General features: G+C 35.8%; 1 protein-coding gene across 8 annotated transcripts in view; it reads right to left on the reverse strand.

Annotated features, from left to right (window-relative positions):
- Positions 1-27991, reverse strand: part of METTL15 (methyltransferase like 15) — a 215244-nt gene that overhangs the window by 169543 nt on the left and 17710 nt on the right. For 5 of the 8 annotated variants that reach the window (XM_053203357.1, XM_053203356.1, XM_053203354.1 and 2 more), the window contains 2 exons: positions 19309-19385; positions 17901-18039 (listed from right to left, as the gene is read on the reverse strand). The exons of 1 other annotated variant lie outside the window; for it this stretch is intronic. In XM_053203357.1, the coding sequence (XP_053059332.1) occupies positions 17901-18039; positions 19309-19385 (216 nt within the window). Of the gene's footprint in view, positions 1-17900; positions 18040-19308; positions 19386-21282; positions 21407-27991 lie in introns of all 8 variants that reach the window. 2 more of the 8 variants (XM_027072955.2, XM_027072956.2) reach the window with 2 other exon arrangements.

Raw genomic sequence — 27991 nt, forward strand, 5'->3', positions numbered from 1 at the left:
TATGAGTTATGGATAAAAGAATTAATAATAGAAACATCAGATAAGAACCCTAGTTTGAAAATTCAAACAACTCCATTATTTCAACTCATAATAGATATTTATATTAAAAGGCAAATGAGTCAATTTATGGAGATTAACCGAGGCTCAAATTTTAAACTATAACTTTTCCCAGCACAACTAATTTCTGCACTTAGCTCATGCTTCCAACTCTACCACATGGATGTTTGTTAAACGAGCTTAACGATTAGAGTCTGTGTCCAGAATCATTCTAAATTGGGACCTTAATTGTTTCTGTTTCATGAGTCAGTGGGTGTAATATTTTATCTGTTGGATTTTCTAAATGCCAGTTCCATCATGTTCTGAGCACACTCTTTTGCCCACTCAGTAGCCTGGGTCACCAAGACAAAATTTTGAGATAACAGGAAAATGAAGTTTTCTAATTCTTTAATTATTACAAGCAACCAACAGACTAATATTTTCCTGGGCTCAGATCTCTCTCCCTCTCTGTCTCTCTCCCTCCACCTCCTTCCACCTCCCCCCATCCCTTCTCCATGTAGCCAAGCCCAATTGTATAAATCACACATTAGAATATTTCTTTTAAAAGATTATTTTTCAAAATTAAAAAACATCACTAAAGGCTATGAAGGTTTCATAACCTTTTTCCTTTTTGCTCTCTGTGAACTGTCAAACTATAAAAAGAATGTGATGGGACCACCATTTGGCTACACTGTTTATATATTTACAGTATATAAACAAATCTCTTTCATCAAAACTGACTGGAAAGAAAATTTTTTGTATCCTGAGTCCCACTTCCTTCCCTATCATCCATTTGGAAATGAGAAATGAATCAAGAAAGCTAAGGTTACAAGATGACTGTAGAGAGCAGCTTAGGCATAATGTTAATGAACCAGAAAGGAACAAGCAGGGTGGTGCAGCAAAAAAACACACACAGGCTCTGAGGCCATGTAAAACTAATTCTATCACTTCCCCACTCTGTGATGTTGGGCTACTCATTTCACTTCTCTAAACCCAAATCCACTTATCTAGAATGTGCATAAAGTAACAGGTGTGGCCTAGAGGATAGAAGGAAAATGTAAAAGTCTCTAGAAATAAAAGCAGAAATACAGATACACTAACCAATGTTACATAGTATGAATAAAGCAAACATTCATGCCAGGGGTTAACCCTCTCTAGACAAATAATTACAACTGATTATTGAATTTCAGGTCCAAATCTGTAATCTGAAGGAAGAGGATGGGAACAATGATAGCTGGGGTAAAAATTAGAAATTAAAGATACGTTTTCAGGGGAAAACTTAGAAAATATGGGTCTTAAAGAACAGCCATCAGGGCACCTGGGTGGCTCAGTCGGTTAAGTGTCCAACTTCAGCTCATGTCATGATCTCACAGTTCATGGGTTCCCGCCCCACATGGGGCTCTGTGCTGACAGCTCAGAGCCTGGAGTCTGCTTCAGATTCTGTGTCTCCCTCTCTCTCTCTGCCCCTCCCCTGCTCGCTCTCTCTCTCTCTCTCTCTCTCTCTCAAAACAAAATAAAGGGTAAACATAAAAAAGTAAAATAAAAAAATTAAGTGGTTTGGGAAAAAAAGAATAGTCATAAATTTACTTACAATTCTAAATGTTGTTGAACAAACACAGAGTGAATTTTATAAGACACAGAACGAGGGGCAAATGGGCTAACTGGCTAAATGTTGAGAAAATACAGAGTTGGTATGATCCACAGTCTTAAAGAGGAAACAGGTAAGTTAAAAGACATATAAACCATGTAATAAATGCCATACTGGAAGAAAAGAAAAAAAAATAGCATAATAAACAGTGCCTAAGTGTCATCACGAAAGAAAACAAGGGACAGAAGCATGTGCAGAGTAACAAAGACCTAAAAGAACATCACAGGTCTGATCAGAGTGGCAAGTAGGGCAAGTGGCAGAAGAGGAGGCTGAAGAGGTAGAATGGGTCTAGCGGTAAAGGAACCTGTACATTTGCCAGGAATTTATAGACGATTAAACTGAAAAGTGATATGATCACAGGTAACATTAGATCCATTTAACGGCAGAGTGGAAGATGTATTCAAGGTAAATGACCTATTATGATGTTCTTGAGTCATCCTCGTAAGAGATGAAAAGGTGGTGATATAGTGTTTTAAAGTGGGTGAGATATTAAGCAAAAGAATACCTACTGGGTTTTGAATTCAATCACCAACCCAAACAAGTAGATTATATAGTACAATCTTGAAAGCTATAAGTTTGTTTTTAATTCAGGTCCAAATACTTGCTTTGAACATCAGGTCCAAATATTTGTCATGTGGAAACAAACAATCCCTTCCAATGAAAAGCTTTCATCCACAAAAAGCACATCTCAAACAGGGAAATCTTTTTTATTACCTATTTTTTTTATCACTGTTCTTCTGTCTGAACAGATGGGAAATTCCTCCTCTTAATCCAACTGAGGGCAGAAACTTCAAATGGTAAGAACCTTCTGGCATGGGTTTACAAAGAGTGCTTAAATCTATTCCAACAACATAGTGTGGGAGTATTTCAGCACAGGTTGGAGGAGCTTTGGGTTTATCATTACCTCCTGAGAATGCCTTTGATAAATAAAGCTTTATAAGAAAAGTAAGGCTAAAGCCTCAACTCTCTTGAATAGACAGGAATTATTCTCTTCTGTTTTTAATGTTCTAACCCTCATGGGCAGGATTCCTAAACTGCTGATCACCAGAAGTTAGAACAACATATCCCATCCTTTAGAATGAAATTATATAAACGTTAGGGGGTTTTGTTTAGGTTTTTGTTTTTTCCTCAGGGGGCATGTATGTATGTGTAAGGGGAGAATCTTTCATTTTTTTTAAATCATCTACACTTCGAATTCAGTACAGATATTCCCAATGCATCTTCCCAACTCAATATCCTCACCTTTTCTCCTTTTTCCATCTCACTGTCTCCTCCTTCTCCATGTCCAAAATGCTAGGTATTTGTTTGTGTGTTTGCTTGTGGAAGAGGTGTTAGTGAGAAGATACTGGTCAAATTCTTTGTTCCCGTAATCTCTCTCACACAAATCCACCTCAGTACCAAGGCCGAAATAGAAATAGTAAGAAAGAACAGGGAAATAAGCAGTAACAGGGAAAAGGCAAAAGAACCAGTAACAATGAAGCAGGAGCCAAGCTGAAGAAAGATCAGTATATACTGACATAGTAAAATTACTGAATTGGAAGGTATCTTAAAAATATTCCAGTCTAACTACTTTGTTGACAATCTGACACAAAGGAGAACTGGAGTACATAGGAGGGCATGGAAAGAAGAGCCTTTCAACCCTAATCTGGCTAGGAGTTGAAGACTGCCTGCCCAAGAGATGCATCCTGCACAGTAATAGGCCAGAAGTTTGTATATCTGAAATTTAAAGAGGCTACATTTACCTTAGATGTGTAAGGACTATAAAAATATCAGATACTACTCAACTTATTTTGTCTAAATTCTTCAGTTAACTCGGTGAGCACTTTCCAACTGCAGGGATGTTTTCTTGTCTGGGAATTTTATGTATTGACTCTCAATTTGAAAAACACAAATGCATTTTAAATGCACTTTAAGCACTGTTTTGGTACAGTGCTGTGTGTGTGTGTGTGTGTGTGTGTGTGTGTGTGTGTGTGTAACTCCTTCTTGTAGTTAAAATAATTTTTCTATTGGAAGCAGATGAACCCTGAATAGTCATTTACCAGTTTGTTTAGGGTAATCCATCAGAAATAGTATAATGAAATAAAAGAGATAGCCCAGCTCTCCTGTCATCTTTAACTAACCTGCCATCCTTAACTACTACTTGCCTGGCCCCAAAATATCATATATTTTAAGCTGGGATAATATCTTTTAATAATTACCTAATCCAAATCCATTATTTTATCTATTTAGGTACAGTGGCCTAGAAGGGAAGGTGACTGGCAAAGTCACACAGAGCTAGGACCAGAACCCAGGTCTCCTGATTTCTAGTCTAGAAAATACAAGCTGCAAAAATGGCCCTGGGGTGGTATGTCCGCTACCCAGCTAGGCTTGCTAGACTAGAACAGATTGTGTGGTTTCAACTCCTGCCCCCAAACTCCCCCCACACACACTTCGGCTACACCCATATTCCAGTACTTTTTGGCACTTTATTATTGTCATTGTCATATGTACCAAGAACTGTTAAATGCTTTATGAACAATGTATAATTTAATCATCAGAAAATCCTATGACATAGGTTCTTCAAAGTAGAAAAGGCTAAAACATAATATCAGAAAACAGGCTGAAGCCAAAAAGATGTGGTGGTAATAAAAGCATCAAGCTTCTTGAAATAAATTCAAGTGTTTAGGCTAACTACATAGCTTGATAGGAAAAATGAAGTGTATTATTCCCTTGCTCAAGAGCTATCCTACTCTGGCAATAAAATTGCTAAACAACCTGGCACCAGTCCACATTTCTAATCCCATTTCCTACACCCTTAATGCAGTATTATACTTCTCAGGGTCCCCTTTATATGCTATGAATGCAGTAACTTATGACTTAATGGGTTTTTCCTCACTGAGATCATAGGATGCTTAAAAGCATGAATATGTAAACTCCATGATGGCCACTACCATTTTAGAAACATACTTCAAACTCAAGAGTACTTGCTAGCAGGCATAATGATCACAAGCATAGCTACAAGTACCACAGGTAAGAAAGGAGGAAATTGGAAAACACTGCAACAAAATCAGCATACCTGAATGCTTGGTGACTGAAAACACATGATGATCTATTGGCCAACAGGAAGACTGGTAAGAAATTAGTTTAGCTTAAGCATAAAAAGCCAAAAGCAGGCTCTGTTGTACAGAAGTGCTAAGAACAGGGGTCCAGAAGCAAGATCATTAAAATATACAATGGGGAATGAGAGTGTACAAATATTACATGATTAAATTCATAATCCCGACAGAACACAGAATTGGTAAGTAAACTGAGTCCAGATATTAGGCAGAGGGCAGGGGGAAGGATAGAGAGGAGGGGAGCGGAGGGGAGGGTCAGGAAATAAGAAGCTAAGTAAGAAAAATAGCAGGGAACATACTCCTCCTTAGTAAGTCCTTGGAAGATGAAAAATGTCATACCTTTGAAGAGATCAGCATAAGATATGTAAATGAGTCTCCCATAACCTACTGACCTTTAGATGTCATAAAATGAAAGAAAATGTGATTTATACATTTGTAATTTATACATTACCAAGAATTCTCTGGTTGTTTAGAATCCTTAACAAAACTCCAAACACCCAGTTGATAAGCTTCAAAAATTTTGCTAGCAAATGAGGAAAAACTGTACACCAAGACACAACTCAAGAAACTTTAAAAAAAAAAAAGACAAGAAATTGGTAATGAGGTATGATTAATACATGAAAATAAAAATAAAATGAGGTTGGGTAAGAGGTCTGAAAAAGAAAAACCTGTTAACCCTCAGAAAGGTAAGACTCTTAAATGGTGATACCCTTAGGCAAGAGTGTAATCCAGCATTTCCCAAAGGTGTAAGCAGGGTATTAAGTTCTTCAAGCGCAAAAAGACAAAAAAAAAAAAAAAAAAAGAATACAGGAGATTCTTTGGTCAAATAAATTTGTACAACAATGGGTTAAACAAAGTTAAGTATGTTTTACTTTTCACTTTTTTTTTTTTTTTGCTAAAATGCTTATATGCTACAATGCAATGAGAATCTCCAAGAGGATAGAATATGCTATGTTTCTAAAACTTCGTTGACCATTGAATTTTTTAGACCATCTCATTAGAGCAGACATAGGAAAAAATGAAAGAAAAACCAAAAGGTTAAATGGTTGCTTTTGTTCTTAAACATTTCTAAGGAGTGACAAGAACAAAGACTATCTACTGTATTCCAACAAATCTAACATCATACTGATTATAAGATGCAGCATTAATCTTACATACTATAAAAAAAGATGCTGCCAATTAAACTGACATATCATCAGTCGTAAAATGTTTCTCAATTTCAATGAAATAACTTCAAAGGTAATGGTTAAGAGGAATGATTAAAAAAATGTGTCATCCATTTATTGTCATATAGATGGTCTATTGTATAACTAAAATAAATACTTTTCTTGCATTTTCCTTTGGCATAATGCCCGAATCTGGCATGAGACAGCACACTAAAGAGCTACCATAGATTGCCTAAGGTGTTTACTATACAGATACTGTGAAGGACTTTGAATAAGTTATTAACTTGCTGGGCTTCAAGTTCCACATTTGATTGTGGGTAAATAAGTCCCATATTAAAGACATGCTAAGAGGACTTAATGAAATAATATATGCAAAGTACCTGGAAATTAGTAGGCACTTAATATGTTATTTCTTTTTCCCCCTTACTAATTCACCTTAGCGTTTTATCATCTTGCCAGAACATATTTGACCTCTCAGCCAAAATATCTTCCTGGTCTTAATTTCTTGTTTAATCTTCTGTAAACATGAAGAACACCTAATCAATGTCCCCCTTGCAAAATCCTTCATACAAATGAAAGTACTTTCAACAAATCTAAGTACAATAAAGAAAAAGAATCTTTCAAAAACATGTCATCTTTAATGAATTTATTAAGGTCAAATTAATGCAGTGTAAAGAAATCTATATAAGCCATTTAATTTGTATTTGTTAAATTAAACACATGGTGTTTCATTGGAGAAGGGGCTCTTATTTGATAAATCAATATACTATTATTGTATAAACTAGTTTCTGTGGAGCATAAAAGACTTCTCTCGTGACCTGATAAATTAGCAAGCCAGAAAGAACAGGAACTGTATTGAATAATTTTTAAAGGAAAAAAGGCATCAAGCAAGGGGGAAATTAAACACAAATGACACAAGGTTCATAAGAGAGCTTAAAAAAAAAATCAACATGGTAACTATAGGTCTATTCAACAGATTTAAAAAAAATACATAAAGCAAAACAAAAACCTAAATACCAAAGAACAATTAAGCAAGTTGCCAAAAGACAAAATACTTTGGTGGGATGTCAATCAGTAACACTGAGCTGACAACTGTGCCTTAATTAATTTTGAAACTGTTTCCAATTAGTTCGTATAGAACACTAGAGGCTTCATGCTGCCTATGACTCAGTGCACTGACTCATCCACCAAAACTTTTCTTACAGAAGAAATATCCAAGCACCCGCCAGGATGCAAGATCAAAAGGAAAGAAGGTTCACCAACCTTCTTAGTTAAAGGCCTGTGATAAATTTAGATGACCGGAAGGATATGGAACAACTTTTCAGAAAGGTTTAATAGTCAAAAATAGCTTGAAAAGTTTGATTTGTTAATAAAACAATGAAAATATATTACTTTAAAATCAGTTTTGCAAATATATCTATAAGGAATGCTAGCTGCTTTCTAAACCATATAGAGGATATAAATAACTCATATTAAAGTGTTTAATGAAATGCACCAATTCATCATATATACATATATATTTATATTTATATATATGTACATATCCCATATTTCCTAACTCTTTGTAAATAGCAATGGAAATAAAATTTAGATATGAACAAAAGCCTAGAAACATTAAAATACATTTAGCCTATGGGAACTTTCTTATATTTTTTTCAGATTTAGTTTATTCTTAGTGTGATCCAAGATTACTGACCTTTCTAGAATTAATATAAATGAGTTAAATGGTTCTTCAAAAAAATTACAAAACATAATATAAAAAAGAAGGCAAGTAATTAGCTTTCCTTGCTTTTAGTATAAAATTTACTTCTACCTAATTCAAAGGTTTTATTAGATCATAGAGTTATAATATAGGTAACTATTTTTAAAATACTTAAAAATTGCTTTGGGGTTGGGAAAGTGGGTAGAGGACCAGAGAAAAAAAGAATGAAAGACTATTGCCTGCAGGGTAGACAAACAAGACCCTGTATTCACAAAATAGAGCCTAAGAGAGAGGGTGTTCCACAGGCCCCAGCCAGTCTCAACATCCTGGAGAGCCTAGAGAATCCAGTGAGAGAAGCCAAAGTTAACACCAAGTCAGTTCCCAAACAAACTGCCAATAGGAGATCCATGTCTACATGTAATTTTTAATGCCTTGTGATTCAAAGAAAATTTTAATTTTTTTTTTCAACGTTTATTTATTTTTGGGACAGAGAGAGACAGAGCATGAATGGGGGAGGGGCAGAGAGAGAGGGAGACACAGAATCGGAAACAGGCTCCAGGCTCTGAGCCATCAGCCCAGAGCCTGACGCGGGGCTCAAACTCCCGGACCGCGAGATCGTGACCTGGCTGAAGTCGGACGCTTAACCGACTGCACCACCCAGGCGCCCCTCAAAGAAAATTTTAAATGACTTACAGAGAGAAATCAGCACAGAAAGTAAAAAAGCAATGAAATGGAAATAGGAAGGGGAGGAAGGTGGCAACAAAGACAGAAGAAATTAAAAAGTATAATTAAAATCAGTAGTAAGACTATTAGTCAAAACACAGAACAAAGAATGTTTATGTCCTCTGATAAAGGCAGCTACAAAATTTATCTGAGTATCCCAGAAACCACTATAAAGACAGAAACATAAGCAGATGCATCATTTGCCATATCCACGGAAAATTAAACACACACACACACACACACACACACACAAACCATAGTCATACAAAATAAGTCTTCCTACTTACTGTACCTTGAAAAAAAATTTCCTACTAGTCTTCACAAAGAAATCACAGTAAACTACCTTCTCCTCCAACCTTACAAGTGATCACAATGGTGAGTGTCAGAGCTGTGTTACTTTCACTATCCTTTGATATAAGCTATGGAATAACACAATTCAGTAAAACCAGTTCAAAGAATGTGAAAATGATATGATCCAAGTACAGTGCAGTCCTTCATAAATTCTATTTCCCCCCAACTTTTTATATGTATTAGGTGGCAAAGAGTTCAAAGTCATAACCTACAATAAAAACTTGGAGTATAGCTATTTTATGATGTTTGTTAAAGAGAAAGTCTATATATTTTACCAGTAAGCTAAGCAGGGAATGTGGTTGATATACACATATAAAACCTAATGAGTCCAATGAGAATACCTGCCTAAATTAATTAAACAAGTGCTTAAGGAGTCCCATTTTTAACAGATAAGGCAGTACTTACTGAGGATACAATAGTGAACTTGTCTTCCATCCTCCCAAGGTTAGAATATTGGGGACCACATGCAATTAAATAATTATAGCAATGATGAGGACAATAAAAGGGTTCAGTGGCAACTGGAGAAGAACCTAACCTGGAAATGAAACGTTAGAAAAGGCCTTTCAAAGAAACGACTATCTAAGCTGAGACCTAACAGAGGAGTCAGCTCAGAGGTTCCAGTCAGAAGTCAACATAGATTGGTCCTTCTCTAGGCTCATCTTCCTAACTCGAACCATTACATGATAGAGCTACTTAAGATCAGGACACTCTTTCATTTACTCAATGACAGGCAAAATCATCTGAGCCTATGGCTTCAATTTGCTTAACATGCTGAAAAATCAGTGATGTAACAAAAATCATTAATGTGTCACTGTTCCCAAAAGTGTTCCTTGACTTTCCTCTCCCTAAGCCATCTGAAGAACATCTGGCTTTGTGTTCCCAGTTTCCCTACCCTCCATTGCCAGGAAAGCCCTATTTTGTCAAAACAGGACAAAACAGTTACATCGATTTAAGCAATGAGGAGCAAAAAACAAAAGATAAAGGAAGAGTTAGTATAAAAGTTGGCCTGAATAGGAGGGAGCAGCTTCTTCAGGAGTGTTGAAAACAGGGGTGGAAGAGCAGCTGCATGTGACGAAGAAAGAGGAAAACGGAACAAGAGCATTAACAGAAAGTACTGCTGGGAATTAGGAGTCCCATTCACAGTTTTAAGAAACGCACAAAGGATCTGCATTATTTTGCAGTAACTATTTTGCTGGACTGTGTTCTTTTGACCACAACACTCTTCAAGGACTGCATCACACAGGTTATGACTTAAGAAATAAATCTGACAAACTTTGGTCTCATGTTCATAACTCTCCACTGAGCTTCTGAACAATGTATCTAACTAGTTCTGGAAACTCCATTTTGGCTGTCTGAAAAGCACCTAAAAACATGTCCAAAAAGAAATACAAGATCTTTCTTCCTTTAAAAAATTGAGTCTTTATCCATACAGTAACAAGGCCAAACACCTTCATTAACAGCTGCCTTTCTCTTCACCTCGCATATCTAACTCCTCACAACATTCTGTTTATTTTAAATAGAAAACCTCCCAGATCTGCCCACCTCTCTCCATCTAAACTGCCACCACATTAGCCCAAACTATCACCTCTTTAGATGAATTCAGTTGCTTTCCCACTGTCTCCTCTCATCCACCTTTGTACAACCCTTTGCCAGCCTACCACTTCTAATCTATTCTCCACAAGGCAGTCTGAATGCTCTTTACAAAACACATCTAATCCAGTTACCCCACAACCCCTGATAAAAACTTTGTAGTAGTTTCCCACTGCTTTTTAAAATAAAGACCAAAATCCCTAACACGGCCCCAGGCCTGACATCTTCTGGTCTACCTTCCTTTCTTTCCATCTCTTCTCTGCTGTCTACCCTTAGCCACACTGGTCTTCTCCAGGTTTCTCAAAAGTACTCTCCTTTTCCCACAACAGAATTTCATATGATGCTTCCTGTCAGGAATGCTCTTCCCTGTTCTTTAGATCTAAACTCACAAGCCCTTCTCAAACCCCCATACTAAGTCAAAAGTCTGTTAGCCATTCTCATACCTTTCCTTGATGACATTTATCACAATTGAAACTCTTTTATTTGTGTGTATTATTTCTGCATTACTGTGCAGCATATTAATGTGCTGTGTAACAGGTTACCCTAAACTTAGGGGCTTAAAACAATAAATATTTCTTATCTCACAGTTTCTATGGGTTAGGGATACAGAAACAGTTTAACCAGGTGATTCTGGCTTGGGGTCTCTCACAAGGTTGCAGTGTCAGCCAGGACTACATTCATTTGAAGGCTTGTCTGAGCCTAGAGGATCAGCTTCCAAGATGGCTGACTTACCTGTGCTGGCTGTTAAGAGGCTTCAATCCCACCCTATGCAGGCCTCTCCATGGGTTGCTTAAGCATCCTAATGGTATGGTAACTGGCCTCCCAGAGCAAGCAAGCAATCCAAGAGACAGAAAGGAAGAACCCACAATTTCTTTCTTTTTTAAAAATTTTTTATTAAATTTTATTTATTTATTTTTAAGAGAGACAGAGAGTGCAAGCGAGGGAGGGGCAGAGAAAGAGGAAGAATCTCAAGCAGTCTCCTCACTGTCAGCAAAGAGCCCACTGGGGCTGGAACTCGGGAACCATGAGATCATGACCTGAGCCAAGACCAAGAGTGGGACGCTCAACAGACTGAGCCACCCAGACACCCCTACATAATTTCTTTTCTGACTTAGCCTCAGATGTCACCCACCATCATATCTGTAATATCTTACTAGTTACACAGGTCAACCCAACTCACTGTGGGAAGGAACTCCAAAGACTGTGAACACCAGGAGGTGAAGATCAACAGGAGCCATCTGTACACTGAATATCAGTGTGTTAACTGATTTTTTGTAATGTTCCCCAAGAGATTAAACTCCAGGTCCTAAACTCAAGTGACTATAGTAAACCTGAAATTACCTTGAAGTCTGTGCTTAATCTGAGTCACAGCTCCCACCCCCAAGATAACCTATTTCTTGCCACGTTCCAAAAACATCCTCTTTAAAGCACTCTACATCTGCAAACCTCACGTCAACCACTACCTAGCCCAATTACTCTAAGAGACATTTTTTTTTAATGCTTATCTATTTTTGAGAAAAAGAGAGTGTGAGCAGGGGAGGGTCAGAGAGAGAGGGAGACAGAGAATCTGAAGCAGGCTCCAGCCTCTGAGCTGTCAGCATGGAGCCCGATGGCGGGGCTCGAACTCACGAACTGTGAGATGATGACCTGAGCTGAAGTTGGACGCTTAACAGACTGAGCCATCCAGGTGCCTTGAGACATTTTTAAAATAATTTTTATTAGTGAGCTCTACGCCCAGTGTGGCCTCGAACTCAGGACACTGAGATCAAAAGTTGCATGTTCTATCAACTGAGCCAGGCAGGCTCCCCTAAAATCAATGTCAATATTTGGAGGAAAAAAACTTACAAAACTACATATCCTAAGATCTTTAATCTTTTTCTTAAATCAGATTACTCTTAAGCAATATTCTCAGGATTTTTTCTTCATGACACGATAGGTTTTAACAAATATTAAAACTTTTTATTTTCTAAGTTGCAATTAATTTCCTTATGCATCATTATTCCAATAGGTCTATAGACTTCCAAATCTGAGGAAATGAAAATTGAAAGTTAAAAAATATAACTTCCCTTTAATCTTACCAACTCTTGCTGATTTTTGGAATCAGTATTAATTCAATATTTTATTCAAATATAACTTGCTAAGATTATAATATACAGTAAGTAAATGGAAGTTTCTGAAATTTGATTTTCATAGAACTTTTCAGGAATTTGTCACTGGTGGCAAAAACAACAAACAAGCAAACAAACAAAACACTATACACCATGTATCAAAGATGAAGAAGTAATTCTCCTCTAATATACCACATGCCACACCAAAGTGAATTTCAAAGAATAGATGACTGAAAAACTCATTTATGGTAAATATAAGCTCAAGTATAGTTTACGAAAAACTCATAGGGGAAAACCCCCACAGAATGAACTTAAAAGCAGCTGAAATTAATTTAATAAACTCATTTTCAAGATTATTAAGGAGCCGTGATAAAAAGAGTAAGACAGTAAGAACAAATTATTTTCTACCAGTTTAAAACATAGACTAATGTATTAAGGTTAAGGGACAAGAACAAATTGGATTTATGAAAGATCTATTTTTTCTCACATAAAAATGATATATATTTTAATACAGAAGAAATGTAACTGAATAAAGAGATGCCACCCATGCGTATAATTGTGATGTAATTACACAGTGCTAGGCGACCATACTAGTGCTTCATTTCAAGATCATATTTGTTGCTCTGACCTTTATATGGGAAAAAAAAAAAAAAAGGTTCCATTTTTACAACTCTGGCTAATCTGCAGGGAAACCCAAGAGGCATAACAATTAATGCCAATCACAATGATTTTCTTGGCATGGACATTTCTCCCAGGAAACAGACTAAAAGTAGGTATATTGCACAAAGCATGTATACTTAAGGAACTACAACGAATCTTCACTATTAAGGATGGGGTTTTACTTCCCAAGGGAAGCTATAAAAATCTCATCAAACCTCATTTATCCCTGACTAATCATTTTTTTATCATCCTAAATTTTTATTTAAAATGGAAACGATTGGGGCGCCTGGGTGGCTCAGTCGGATAAACATTGGACTTTGGCTCTGGTCATGACCTTGAGGTACAAGAGTTTGAGCCCCACGTTGGGCTCTGTGCTGACAGCTCAGAGCCTGAAGCCTGCTTCAGATTCTGTGTCTCCCTTTCGCTCTGACCCACTCCTGCTTGCACTCTGTCTCTCTCTCCCTCTCTCTCAAAAATAAATAAACATTTAAAAAATGTTTTTAAATGGAAACATTGTTCCATATTTCAAAAGTAACCTAATTTTATTTTTTTATTTTTTTATTTTTTAATATAATTTATTGTCAAGTTATATAACATACAGTGTATGCAGTGTGCTCTTGGCTTCACATGCAGATTCCCATGATTCATTACTTATATATAACACCTAGTGCTCATCCCAACAAGAAAAGTCACCTAATTTTTAAAAAGCACAATATCTGAATGGCACAACTTGACCAAACTTTACTCTTTCAAAAGCAATACTTTTGATTAAGATCACCAGAAGCAACCTGCTGCAAATGAGATGATTCTTCCAAAATAACAAAACCTGTTGACATTGGACAAAGGTGACGCTATGAAAGGTTTATCATTTTGAGCAAAAGATGAAACAGAAATAATTCTACTGCATTTTAATGCACTGGGTTACATTCACAAGCAAACACAGAAATTCAATGATTACAATTTTATGCAACACATTTACTGATGGCAAGGAAAAAATGAGAATAAACATTTAAATGGGAATGATAAGGCATTTATACCAGTCTTCATACAGAAAAGGAAAGCTTGGAAGTTAGCAGAAAGGAAGTAAAATGCTAATGTAGTTAAAAGAGAAATTATGCTGAAACTATACTCTTCACCAAATCCAGTCAAGAATTCTTACTGCACCGGGCCATGAAGTGTTAACATAGGTTGGCTACCAGCTGCAACTGGGCTGGGGGTGGCTTGGAGGAAGGAATTAATGAGGACAAGAGGCTAAGATAGTACGAAAACTTTACCACTTTGCACCATTTCAACTTTGTATCAGGATTCTACCTGGAACTTTGTTACCAGGTAATTCCCTGCCTCATATCTCTATAATATTAGGTCACTGTGCAAAACAGGACCCTTTTCCTGGGATCCAATCCACATGCTACTCTGTGCCTTCTCTCCCCTAATTCCCTGTAATGCTCAACAGGAGCATTTTGAAAATGTGCCTAGGCTGTACAAAACATTAGAGGACACCGCTAGCTATCAATGGATGAGGTACAGGAATGCTGGATGTCCTGCAATAGACAGCACAGTGCTGAAAAAGAACCCAAATTCTATAGGACATACAGTTCACAAAGGGGGTGGGGGAAAGGGGAGGACAATTATGCCTGAAACCAAATTTAAATTTACATATCACACAGTACTTTTTATAAGAACTTAATATACAGTAAATTTTCCAAGAATGCAACTATTAGATAAATTAAGAGAAACTTTACCAAGAATAGCTTTCCATTCCAGAAAATTAATTCACGTTTAGCAATGCCACTTGTCATATTTAAGTGGTCAACAGTCAATACCACACCCCTTTGTCAGTCTGCAGAGGTTGCATCAATCATTCTGTCTATAAGTACAAAACTCTAATACTTTGACAATATGTCCATCTCAAATCCAGTGACCTTTACCTCTCACAGTCAGTTACCAGACCTTCTCATCAATTCAACAAGTTCTAACTAAAATTTTTTTTTTAATTTTTTTTTTCAACGTTTATTTATTTTTGGGACAGAGAGAGACAGAGCATGAACAGGGGAGGGGCAGAGAGAGAGGGAGACACAGAATCGGAAACAGGCTCCAGGCTCTGAGCCATCAGCCCAGAGCCTGACGCGGGGCCCGAACTCACGGACCGCGAGATCGTGACCTGGCTGAAGTCGGACGCTTAACCGACTGCGCCACCCAGGCGCCCCTCTAACTAAAATTTTTAATTCAAATAACCTATTCTTTAACCACAACTACTCCAGCTCTTGCATGGACACAACCACATATATTCTTGCTCTCTTTCCCTCTCCATACCACTAATTCACTGCTTCATCCCTCACGTTTCAAGTATAACAATCAGAACTATAATTTATAGAGTATTTACTAAGTACCAGACACACTTTAGAAGGTAAACATTTATTAACTGTCACAATATTCCAGTGAGGCAGGAACTATAGTTATCTCCATTTCTCCATGAAAATTGAGGCACAGAAAGATAGTGTACCCTTCCTGTGGTCACACAGCTAATCAGTAGCAGAATTCTAGAGCTCAAGCTCTTAACCACACTGCATTTCTCAGTGACTACTCCAAATTTTTAACAACCTCCTAAAACCCCTACTTTAATAATTTCTTCAAACAACCCTCAGATTTACAGACAACATTGTCTTTGACCTTATCATGAAAGTAAAGGGACTCAGACTCAATTCCTCTCAATGTTTCTGACTCCTTACCTACAAATTTATCTTTAATCATCCCTATCCTTACTTCAAGTCCCAAAGGGTGCAGTGACTCTCCTCTACTTAAGGCCAATCTAGTACCTGTGTTCTTGAACCAAGACTCTCTGGCTTTTATCAGACATCGCCTCTCCTGTATCTCCAAAATTTCATTCTGCCCTACCCCATTCTCATAAAAGTAAATCAATATCTATTTCTACCTATCTACCTACCATCCTACTCACCCACATACACACATACATACACACATACATAAAACCTTGTCTTGACATATTTCCATCCATATTCTCTCCTTTACTCACCCCAATTTTTTTCATATCAGTTTACACTTGCTCTCTCTTTCTGTCCCTTCCATATAGAAATCTAATATCTAATGAGCAATTACTCCATTGAAACCGCTGTTTCCCTACAGTAATCATTTAACTGTCAACTCCAAACACTATTTTTCAGCCTCTACCTTTCTGAAATTTGGGTGCATTTGCCATTGTTGATGGTCCTGTGTTTTAAAGCTCAGTTTCTTTGGCTTCCAGGCTACCAGAGTCTCCTGGTTCTCTGCATACCCCTTCAACCATTCCTTCTTTCTCATTCCTCAGGTCAACTTCTTCTACCAAATTCATATTACATTAGTTTTCTCCAGCTTCCGATCTTTGGTACACATTCTTTTTTACACACAATTATTGAGTGATCTCATTCCCTTTTTGGTTTTAATAATGGTTTGCTGATGACTCCTTAGGTTATTATTTCTCATCTGGTCTACTCCTCCTTGCTTCAGACTATTCCAATCAACTGCCTTCTATAACAGGAGAACCTAGATGTCCGTTAGGCACCTCAAATACACAAATAAAAAATTAATTCATCATCTCTCCCCCAAACCTCATCTTCCTCCATTATTCTCCATATCATGTCACCATCCTCCATCTGATTACTCACACAAAAAAGATAAAAATGATGTAAAGCTTTTTCCCCTTTCATCCAGTCCACTGCCACAACCACTCATTTTTCAACTCCTTCCTTCAACACCTGATTACTACTGTTCTTCTTCAGATACTTATAATCGTTTAATATAAAACATCAGCCTCCTTACCTACAAATTCACCCAACATATAGACATCTGAGGAGCCCATAAAAAATGGAAATTTAATCAGGTGACTCCTTGACGTATACTCTTTTTTTTTTTAAGTCTATTTATTTTGAGAGAGAGAGAATATACATGCACACGAGTGAGCAGGGGAGGGGAGAGAGAAAGAAGGAGTGAGAGAACCCCAAGCAGGTTCTGCACTGTCAGCCCAAAGCATGACATGGGGCTTGATCTCATGACTGCCAAGATCATGACCTAAGCCAATATCAAGAGTCAGACACTTAACTGAATGAGCCACCCAGGTGCCCTGGACTTATACTCTTCAAAGACTCCTCCTCACTGGTACAAGAAAAGACTCCACACACCTTGATCCAATTAGTCTAATGATATTTTCTTCCAGGAAGATGACTTAAATAAAACTGTTCAGTTCTCACTGAATGCAAAGAAAAGGGGCACACACAGAAGAGTACACACACATATCTCTTAAACAGGTAGCATACAATCCAATCATAGCTACTGACAATTAACATAATAGCCAGACAACTTAACATGTAGTTCCTCCCAGAATATTTTCATTTTATAGAGACTCTTGATAACACATAATGGCAATAAATCTTTAAGATATAGAGATTGGTGGGACATCATTCCAAGAGAACAGAAAGTATTGAGTCAGTTCTGGCACAAAAAAAAAAAAAAAAGTGGCATGCTCAAACTTGGTAATTTGATAATGATAGCTTAACTAAGGGTCTACTTCAAAAACATGGACAGAGTCTGGGGGATAGAGAACAGGAGATATTGCACAGTTCCTGGGGATCTGGCAACAACAAGAGATATTACCATCCCTAAGCCTGAAGGGCAAGAGGAGTAAGTAATTATCAGAATCTAAAAAGGGGTAATTATATAGAGAGGGCCTCCTGACAGGAGGTATAGCTTTTGGGAGAGGAAAGCAGCCAATTCAAGGCAACACAAGGGAGGGCACCAGGGGAGTAACTACCCTGATTCCACTTTCACCTCACTCTCTGATCTCCAGCTGGTGACTCCCATTTGTGTAATCCAACCAGAAGCCACAGGGCAGGGGAGCCAGATGATTTGGCTGGGGAAGGTCAGTCTCCCAGGACAGAAATAGTGTAGACAGAGGTAGAGAGTAGTTCTGAAAAGGTAAACAGAAGATATCCAGTCCATTTATAAAGTCAACTCTGATAATTACAAATAATCTGTTACAGTTTAAAAGAACCCTTAAAGAGGAATATAGTTCCAAAATCTTCCTTTTCCATATTAGGAATTGAGGTTTAGAGAATCAAGTGACATTTCCAAAGTCATATCATTACTTAGGAGCAATACATGTACTGGAAGTTAGGTGATAATTTCCATTACACCTCATGAGTTCTGTAAGCTTCCATTAAACAATGAAATATTCAAGTCGCCAAAAGCATAAGCATCTTTCCAAGCCTTTATCAAATGCCACCTTTTCCATAGTGTATTTTCTAAAGATCCCTATTTAATATAATTGCTCCCTCCTCTAATTTGAATAATACACCTTTGTTATAACACTTACCTTTTCAACTAGTGTTACTACTATGGTCATCTACATATGGATTATTCTCACAGGTTGAATTATAAACCCTGAGAGAAATTTAAATCCATCCCCACACATACCACCCCTAACATGTGACTGCTCCTTAAGTAAGAGAAAACCCACCCCTTTTCCCCATGAATACCCAAGCTATTTCATACCTGGGCTCTTTCTCCACCAACTCTAGATTTAGATGATCATCCCACAAACACAAAATAAGGGCCTTCAGTTAAAGGATAAAATCTTCTTAGTTTTGACTATCCCCTCAATATTTATTCACCCACTATTTTGATAACCCCTACATCTCCAAACACAATGCCAGACACATAAAAAACATTCAATACATACTTACTGAATTTTTAAAAAAAATTTTAGAGCATATAAAAGATCCATAAGTAATTTGATATAACTTGAACATTTTCCCCATCATTAGATTAGAAAGAAAAAAGTACAAAAATGAATATCAAAGTATATGAGTATGCCTTTCTTCTGCAATCTAACAAAATCAATATAATAAAATGTTATGAAAACTGGGGGGAAATCTAAACAATTTCAAATGTTCAAGATAACCACAAATATCTATTCACAGACATGTTGATCTAAAGTCCACTGACCTGCAGTGTAAATGAATAGAATCTAAAAGAGCTCTCATTTCTGAGTCATGAGAATAAATTAACATAACAAAAAGCAAAACCATCAAAGACTAATTGATGCATTTTGTCAATTTAATGTTTTTGTACTCTCCTAAAACACCATCAGTGCTACTTTAAATTACAGTCTAAAAACTTCTGTTGATGGTCAACACATCCCCAAGTCATCTAATATAATTAAATAATAAAGCCTTACCTATAAAATCTGATCAGGAAACTCATTTGAAAGAATTTAGTTTCCCCATTCACATTCTTACAGGAAATCATATATCCCTGATTTTAATAAAAAGAAAAACAGTGAATGCGTAATTTCTGCTCCGTTTTGAACTTTTACACAAAACATGAAAAAACAAAACCCCAAAGATTCATATAAAATGTCCATTGCAAAACAACAACAATTAAGTTTCTATCTCTAGCAGTAATATTATCTGAGGAAAAACTATACAAAATACGTGTCTGATTTTTAAGCATCTTGAAAATGTTTATAGCAAGCATACACATTCATGTTAATTTTCAGCAAATGACAATAAATTTACAAAAAACATACACCCTGAATGCCTCTCTTAAAACATCATACAAACTCTACTTTTCAATTTTGAACATTATGTATATGTAAGCTAAATTATTCTTATTTTAAATGTTCTCATTGACTATAAGTATGGTATAAAGTGTACCTTTTAGCAACATTCATTCATTTTGAGAGTAGACTATTATTCCTAGTTAGTTTTCTGCTCTTAAATTTATTTCCTTATTTTCCTTTTGTTTTTTTTTTTTTTTTTACCAAATCTATACAATACCATCAATATATAAATATGGAAGAGAGGTTTATACCTCTATTAAAACAGTTGCCATAAGAAAATGCCTGGGTGGCTCAGTCAGTTAAGAGTCCAACTCTTGATTTCAGCTGAGGTTGGGATCTCACTATCCTGAGACCGAGCCTCAGTGGGGCTCCGCCCTAGGCATGGAGTCTGCTTAAGATTCTCTCTCTCCCAGGTGCATGCATGCTCTCTCTCTCAAAAAAAGAAAAAAAAAAACAAAAAAAAAAATAACGCCTACAGATCATTCAATGGAAACTCATATGCAGGAAGATCCTTTCTTTTTTCCATTAGGTATGAACATTATATATAATTCATCAAGTAGGTCCAAAAAGACAAAATTAAAATTCACAACTTAAGTAGGTATTCTGTTACTTAATTTACATGGAAATTAAGTCTCTGAAAGGTAATAAGTCAACTAATAGGTTGAATATTAGCCCAAAGCATTGAAGCTATAAACACATGGAAAGAAATACAACAAAATTCAAATAATGGACCAGAGATGGGTAACCTCTAGTTCAAAGCTGGCAATTCAAAACAGGGGGCACCTGGGTGACTCAGTCGTTAAGCATAAAACTTTGGCCCAGGTCATGATCTCTCCTTTCAGAGTTCGAGCCCTGGGTCAGGCTCTGGGCTGACAGCTTGCAGCCTGAAGCCTGTTTCGGATTCTGTGTGTCTCTCTCTGCCTCTCCCCTGCTCACACGCTCTCTCTCTCTCTCTCTCTCTCTCTCAAAAATAAATATTAAAAAATAATTTAAACTGGGCAATTTCTTTGGAATTCCTTTTTGTAAATAAATCTGTCAAGATTAGTAGTGATATAGTATTAGTTTGATTAACTGGATCTATGTGGTAAAGTTTATTCTACATAAAGCAATAGCAATGTAAAGCTTTTAAATAAAGTCATTTTTTAAAATTTAAGTTTCTAGATTAAATAATGCATATATTGCAAGTGGGTGTTTTGGAATTTGGATGAAATGTTATTAATTATAGCAAGGGAAAAGTTAATCCTAAATATAAAGAAGAAAATAGTCCAGGTTTTAAAGATGTTATAAATCATTTTTGCCTTTCACTTGAGCTGTTCACAGAGCCAGAAAACAACCTTTTCCTTCAAACCCTGGGCCAATGGGCCAAAAGTAATGAAGCAGATTAGACTAGGTAGCCATTCATTCCAACTTACTTTACATACCTACCAACTTCTCTAACCCTTTCTTTTTCTATCTCCCAAATTCTTTTACAGCTTTGATATTCAATGTGTTATCCAAGAACCTCTTTTATCTGCCTTAACAATCATATCTATTCTCAAGGGTTTAAATATCACTTGTGTGATATATTCAATCTCCATATCTAGTACCTACCTCTTTCTAGTCTCTTCTTTCTGCTGGTGAACATTTCAAATGAAAACCTTATCTCATCAAACCCAACTGTCCATCTTTCCATCTCTACCCCCAAATGAGTTTTCACTTCAGATTCCACACCAACCTGAAGGTAATGAGAAAGAGGAAATGACCAATGTTTCCAATCTCCAACAGGATAAAGTTCCTATGTTATTAGCATTCCTTAGACATTCCTTCATGTTCTGAACTTTTGCCTCCCTGAACAAATGTTGCCTTCTCTTGCTTTTTTGCCTTTCTACAAATAGTTCTCTCTAGCTAGAATGCCTTTCCTCTACTTATCCACTTAGAAAACTCTGAAAATGTATATAAGTTTTATATATCTTCTGTGAAACACCAGGCAGAAGTGTTTCCTTACTATTAGCCCAAAGCAATCTATACATTATCTCTAAAATAGATACCTTTATTCCAGAGAGCTCTTTTACCACAGGTTATTTCTTTTCTGTATCCCCATTACCTAACACAGTGTCTAACATAAAAATAGTGTTTTAATAAGTATCAGTTTCATCCAGTGTTTTTACCTCCTAAATATCTCTCAGATCTATCCATTCCTCTCCAACTCCACAACCATCACTACTCATTAATTTTGGTCTTCATCCAACCACTTGCCACATCTCTCTCCTTAACATCTCTCTTACTAGCATCTTTCTTTTCATTCCTCCATTCAGTAATTATTTCAAAAAATATTTATGGGGCACCTTCTATGTGCCATACATTGTTTTCAGGGCTGAGGATAGGGTTGTAAAACCTAGCCAAAATCCAAGCTTTCATGAAGCTTATATTCTAGGATTCCACAGAGGAAGGGTATAAGACAAGGGCAACAGACAGTTAAGAAGCAAGATGAAAATTAAATATATACCATATATATTAGTGATAAGTGCTGAAGAAAAAGAAAAAAAAGCAAGAAAAGAGGACATCAACTATTGGGGGGGGTGGTAGCTGAAATTTTAGATAGGGTAGCCAGGGAAGGGGGTCTCTAAAAAGGTGTTTTTTAAAGAAAGACCAGTAGTAAGGAAGCCAGTCATGTGGATAACTAGGCAATGAGTATTTGAGGCTTTTTTTGACTCAATAAATATGTTATCTACTTTCACCTACAAACTCCCCAATTTGCTTAGATTAGCTCTATGTTGTAAGTAAGTATGTAGCTCTTGCTGTAAGTCTGCATACTACAAAATGAACACCTGCAGAAATAATTAAAAAAAAAAGGCATCTAGAAATACATAGCCATGTAGGGATTTAGATAAGGGAGAAATTAAAGCACTAAGAATATCACTGTTACATAGAACAGAAAAAGAATATTGAAAATTACTACCATAAGTGAATTAAGAAAAGTTTAACTTAAATGCATATATTCTAAGGTAAGTTTGCATTTTTGAAAGATCAGATTTTAGAAGACTTTTATCCAAAAACCAATACAAAACAAGTGAACAAAAACAGTTATAATACTTAAAGTGGTAACTAAATATGCAATCACCCTAATTCAAAATCAAACATAAGTGTTAGCTATGGTTTGTTTTCTCATTTAATTAGTTAGTTCTTGTTTTCCCATTATCATAGAAGTACAGTGGAAAGGGCCCGAGGTATGCAACACTGTGGTTAACATCTTAAACTGACATAATGAACTAGACAGAAATGCAATATTGAATCCTATTTAAAACATAAATTAATATCTTAGTTTTCATATCACCATACAAATGAATATCTGCCTTTGCAGATCATAACTCAATTAGAGTTTGCTCCTATTTCAGCAAAATGAAAATCTATATTAACTTTGATATATCATTTAATATTAGTTTTGTCAACAGTCTCCTATCCTGAAACCTAGGCTGCTTCTCTCTTACCTTCAATAGGAAACTCTAAGCTATTTTTGGTGGGTACCAGATTATATTCTTGTTTCCTCAAATGGAAGAAAAATGTGTACCTTGCTATGCTCTGAATGTTTGTATCTACCCCAAATTCTTACGTTGAAATCCTAACCCCCAAAGATGATGGTATTAGGAGGTGAGGCCTTTGGGAAGTGCTTAAATCATGAGGATGGAGCCTTCATAAATGGGATTGGTGCCTTAAGAGAACCTGCAGAGAGATCCCTAGCCCCTTCCACCATGTGAGGACACAGCAAGAAGGTGCCTGCAATGAACCAGGAAGAAGTCCCTTGTCCTACCAAGCTGGCACCACGATCCTGAACTTAAACCTCCAGAACTGTGAGAAATAAATTTATGTTGTTTATAAACTACCCAATCTATAGAGTTTTGTTATAGCAGTCCAAATAGACTGAGGCATATCCAAGCAGTTGGTCAATAAATATTTATTGATTAGCCATGAACAAAAGAACTTTCTAATTTTTATGGTTACATCTTCAGAAAAAATAATTCTGGCAAAAGTCATTCATTAATCATTTATAAAAAAACAATTACTTTTTGGATTTTTTTCCCATATATAATTATAAAACCAAATGTGTCAAGTAAGATAGCTTGGGTGTAATTAAAAAATTCAGAACAGAACACACAGAAAATAAAATGAACAAAAAATGTTAGTTTTAGATGGATACCAATTGCAAAAGGTTCAGAAATAATACATTCAGCATAATAGAGCCACAGTAGTGTCAATCTACTTATGGAAGATTTTACAGGAACTGAAGAATCTGACACAACACCACTTCTCACCTCTGGCTTTCAGAAGGCATAGTCACGTTAAGCAGAACTGATTAAATGTCCCTGATATACGTTTCTCAAAGAATTTCTAATATATACTTTGAATGAATCCCGAAATAATTTTTTTGTTTTGTATGTTATGAATCATGCTTTAAGCTAATGGCTTTTCAGGGGAAAACTTTGTAACTTTAGAAAAATCTGGGCAGTTTCTGTTACTAACATATTACAAAAATAATCATTAACACAAGAAAACATTATAAAACATTTCTCTCTCATTGGTATCTCTATTCTCATTTCTAAAAATCTCATTTTGTATTTAAATTCTACAGTAATCCTCCTTAGCAAGAGAAATTGGTTCATTCATTAAAGTGATTCACCATTTTGATCATTTTAAACTGAAGTAAAATCAAGTCTTTCTTTTTGTCGTTGTTGTTACTTGAAATACGCATTACATACTGTGTAGTTTCATTCAGGTAAGAATAGGTCTATTCCCATGTGTTTCATACATATGTTTACAAACATATATACCAATGAAAGAAGGTGTTATTTGAATAACAGTTTATACACAGCTAAGCATATAGCTTTCACATATATGTCTACACATATGTGTAGAAACTTCTAATGAAAGAAGATGACACTTGAAAGACATTATACACCGTGGTTTCAGAGTGTGAAGCATACAGCTATTCCCATATGATTCTACACATACATTTACAAATACATGTATTTTAATGGCACAAAAATAGACACAAAGATCAATGGAACAGAATAGAAAACCCAGAAATAGACCCACAACTATATGGGTTGTGGTTCAAAGCAGGAAAAAACATCCAATGGAAAAAAGATAGTCTTTTCAACAAATGGTGTTGGGAAAACTGGACAGCAACATGAAAAAGAATGAAACCGGACCACTTTCTTATACCACACATGAAAACAAATTCAAAATGGATTAAAGACCTAAATGTAAGACAGGAAGCCATTAAAATCCTAGAGGAGAACACAGGAAGTAACCTCTCTGACATCGGCCATAGCAACTTCTGACTAGATATGTCTCCTGAGGCAAGGGAAACAAACTATTGGGACTTCATCAAAATAAAAAAACTTCTGCACAGTGAAAGAAACAATCAGCAAAAGTAAAAGGTAACCTACGGAATGGGAGAAGATATTTGCAAATGACACATCTGACAAAGGGCCAATACCCAAAATATGTAAAGAACTTATAAAACTCAACACCCAAAAACCAAATAATCCAGTTAAAAAATGGACAGAAGACACGAATAGGCATTTTTCCAAAGAAAACATGCAGATGGCCAACAGATACTTGAAAAGATGTTCAACATCACTGATTGTCAGGGAAATACAAATCCAAACTACAGTGAGATATCACCTCACACCAGTCAGAATGGTAAACTTAACAAAAAGAAACAACAGGTGTTGGCAAGGATGCAGAGGAAGTCCTTCTATTTAACAATGTTGGTTTCATACATATGGCTCAAAGAAGAAATCATCTTAGTGATGATATCCTATATTGGTGGAAAAGTTAGTCTTCATAGGACAATTATGAAGGTCATTTTTAAAAAGGGGGTGGGGGAGAATAAACTCAATTTTTTCATGATTTCTGCTGCAAATAAACAGTAAAATCAAAACACAGAGAAGAGGCATATGGTAGTAAGGTGTAGGAGAAAGAACTGAAAACATATAAAAGATGGAAATTCATGAAGCTGTTTCTCTCTTTAGTATTAATATTGTTCTTCAAATCATCCTCTTAACAGTTTCCTTCCCTTTACCCTATCCTTTCCCTCCACCTTCATTTCTAAGCCTTAGTCACTTAATGGCTCTAGTCAATTTATCCTATAACTTTATTACATGAATATACCTCCCTCTCCTGTCATTAGAAATACAAGGTTTCCTTGCCAGAATGAAAGATCGATCTTGAAACAAGCTCTGAAAAACCTAGAAAGTAGACCAAAGAGATGTGTCAGGACCCCTTGCAGAGTGTTGTGATGGCAAAAGCAGCATAATGTGCTCTGAATGACTGAGTACTAACATAGTCCCTAGAGTGCTTGGGAAACTAGTTATCTATTTTCTAAGGATATTAGGCCAAAATGGCTGACGTAAGGGATTAAGGGACCAAATACAGATCCTGAAGATCTTGTAGTCTGAACACTAGATACAAGGGAACTAACACTAATAGTGGAGTTAAAAAGCATACTGCATAATCTGATTATTAGCTAGAAGCATTCAAATCCAACAAATATCATTTATTACTAGATGGTTCCAGTAGCACAGAAGCACTGGAAATATTTCCTTTCCTACTTTCTACATTTAACATGGTACTTTACTTTGTACAAAAAGCTACTGAGATCAGACCTAATGAAAAGCACAGACAATATATGAAAGTGCTTTGCCAACAGTAAAATCTTACATAATTCTATGCTATTATTATTAATAATATTCTTCCTAGCAAACACTGGCCTCATGTGGAAAAACCTCCATCTTTATGAATATATTCAATATCCAGAGTTAACTTACTTGCTTTCCAGAAAGAAAAAAACATACAACAAAAGAAAAAGCTAGGTTTTGTTTGGAAATTTAATTATAAATATAGAAAAATACTGTATGCCACTCAGAGAAAATAAATATGACAAAGATAAAATATATGCTTAAATTAGTATGAAATGTGATATAATGACATCTCATATACTGAGGACCAAACAAGTGCAATGTTTACACAGAACAAGAAGAAAAATAAGTAACTATAAAAAAATGCACATAAACACTTTCTAAAACGACATTCATCAAAGTAAATAAAACCTTTAAAGGCACATTACCTCCTGGTAAATGGTATTTGTTTCACCCAAGAGAAACAAAAACTAGCACCCACAAAAAAGAAGAGGGAGAGGGTTCACAGAACATTACAAGAAGATGAGTCATCATAAAGCTTTGCAACTTGGTTTATTATAAAATAACATTTTAAGTATGCTACTTACAGCTCAGTAGTTTGTTATATGAGGAGAAAGTAGTGTAGGAAGAATAAAATAAAATGTTATGAGAACTTACAAGGTCAAGGTATACTTCCTACCACTCTTAAAAACAGTATGGGACTTAGAAAAACAATAGGAAAAGAGAGAACCACTGAACCTAGCCTCTTGCAGTAACTATGATTAGACTATTGATTAAGGACTAGTGCTGACTGACCTAAATAGAGAGTAACCAGTACCCAGGATGACTCATGAGAATGTGTTTTGGGAACAAAAAAAGTCCTATTTCTCCTGTTTTCTTTGAGCTTCCATTCTAGAATGGACCTCTGTTTTCTTCCTGGGTCTCTATTTACTGAACTAAAAGAATGACTCTTAAATAAATTTTAAAAATCAGTACATAAAGCTGACTTTTAGACATGGTGGAACATCATTTTTCACAACCACAGAAACATATTTATTTGGGGGGTTTTAACTGGACCAGTGATTTTTAAAACTGTAGTTCCTGACTATCATTTAAGATGAATTTAAAATTTAAAAATCTTTATTCTTATATTTTAATAGTAACAATGTAATAAAGATTCAGCTTCTGGACTACAAAAATGACCAAATTGTAGGACGATAATGTGAAGACATTGGATAGACCAAACAATCAAGTTAAGTAATTGGCCTTATTTTTCCTATGCCCTCTTTAATATGATTGTAAACTCTAATGAAAAAAATTATATTCAGTGATAAAAATGCATTAATTCGCTGGTAAAAAAGCAAGAATATTCTCATGGATGTTGAACTTAAAGGAAAGGGTGGATATACATGCAAGAAATATACAGCACTTATTAAAGATTTCAATATGAAAATTAATATATGTATTATTTACATAAATGTGTACAAAAATACATATATGTAAAATAAGTATTTTAAATAGTATCATATCATTATGAAAAATAAGCATAAACAAGTTATTTTCCTTTTAGTTTTAAGTGACACATTTATATCAAAAACTTTAAAGGAATTGTTAAAGAAACTAACATTTTAGGTATGACT

The sequence above is a fragment of the Acinonyx jubatus genome, chromosome D1, assembly GCF_027475565.1.
Source record: "Acinonyx jubatus isolate Ajub_Pintada_27869175 chromosome D1, VMU_Ajub_asm_v1.0, whole genome shotgun sequence".
Classification (NCBI taxonomy): Eukaryota; Metazoa; Chordata; class Mammalia; order Carnivora; family Felidae; genus Acinonyx; species Acinonyx jubatus.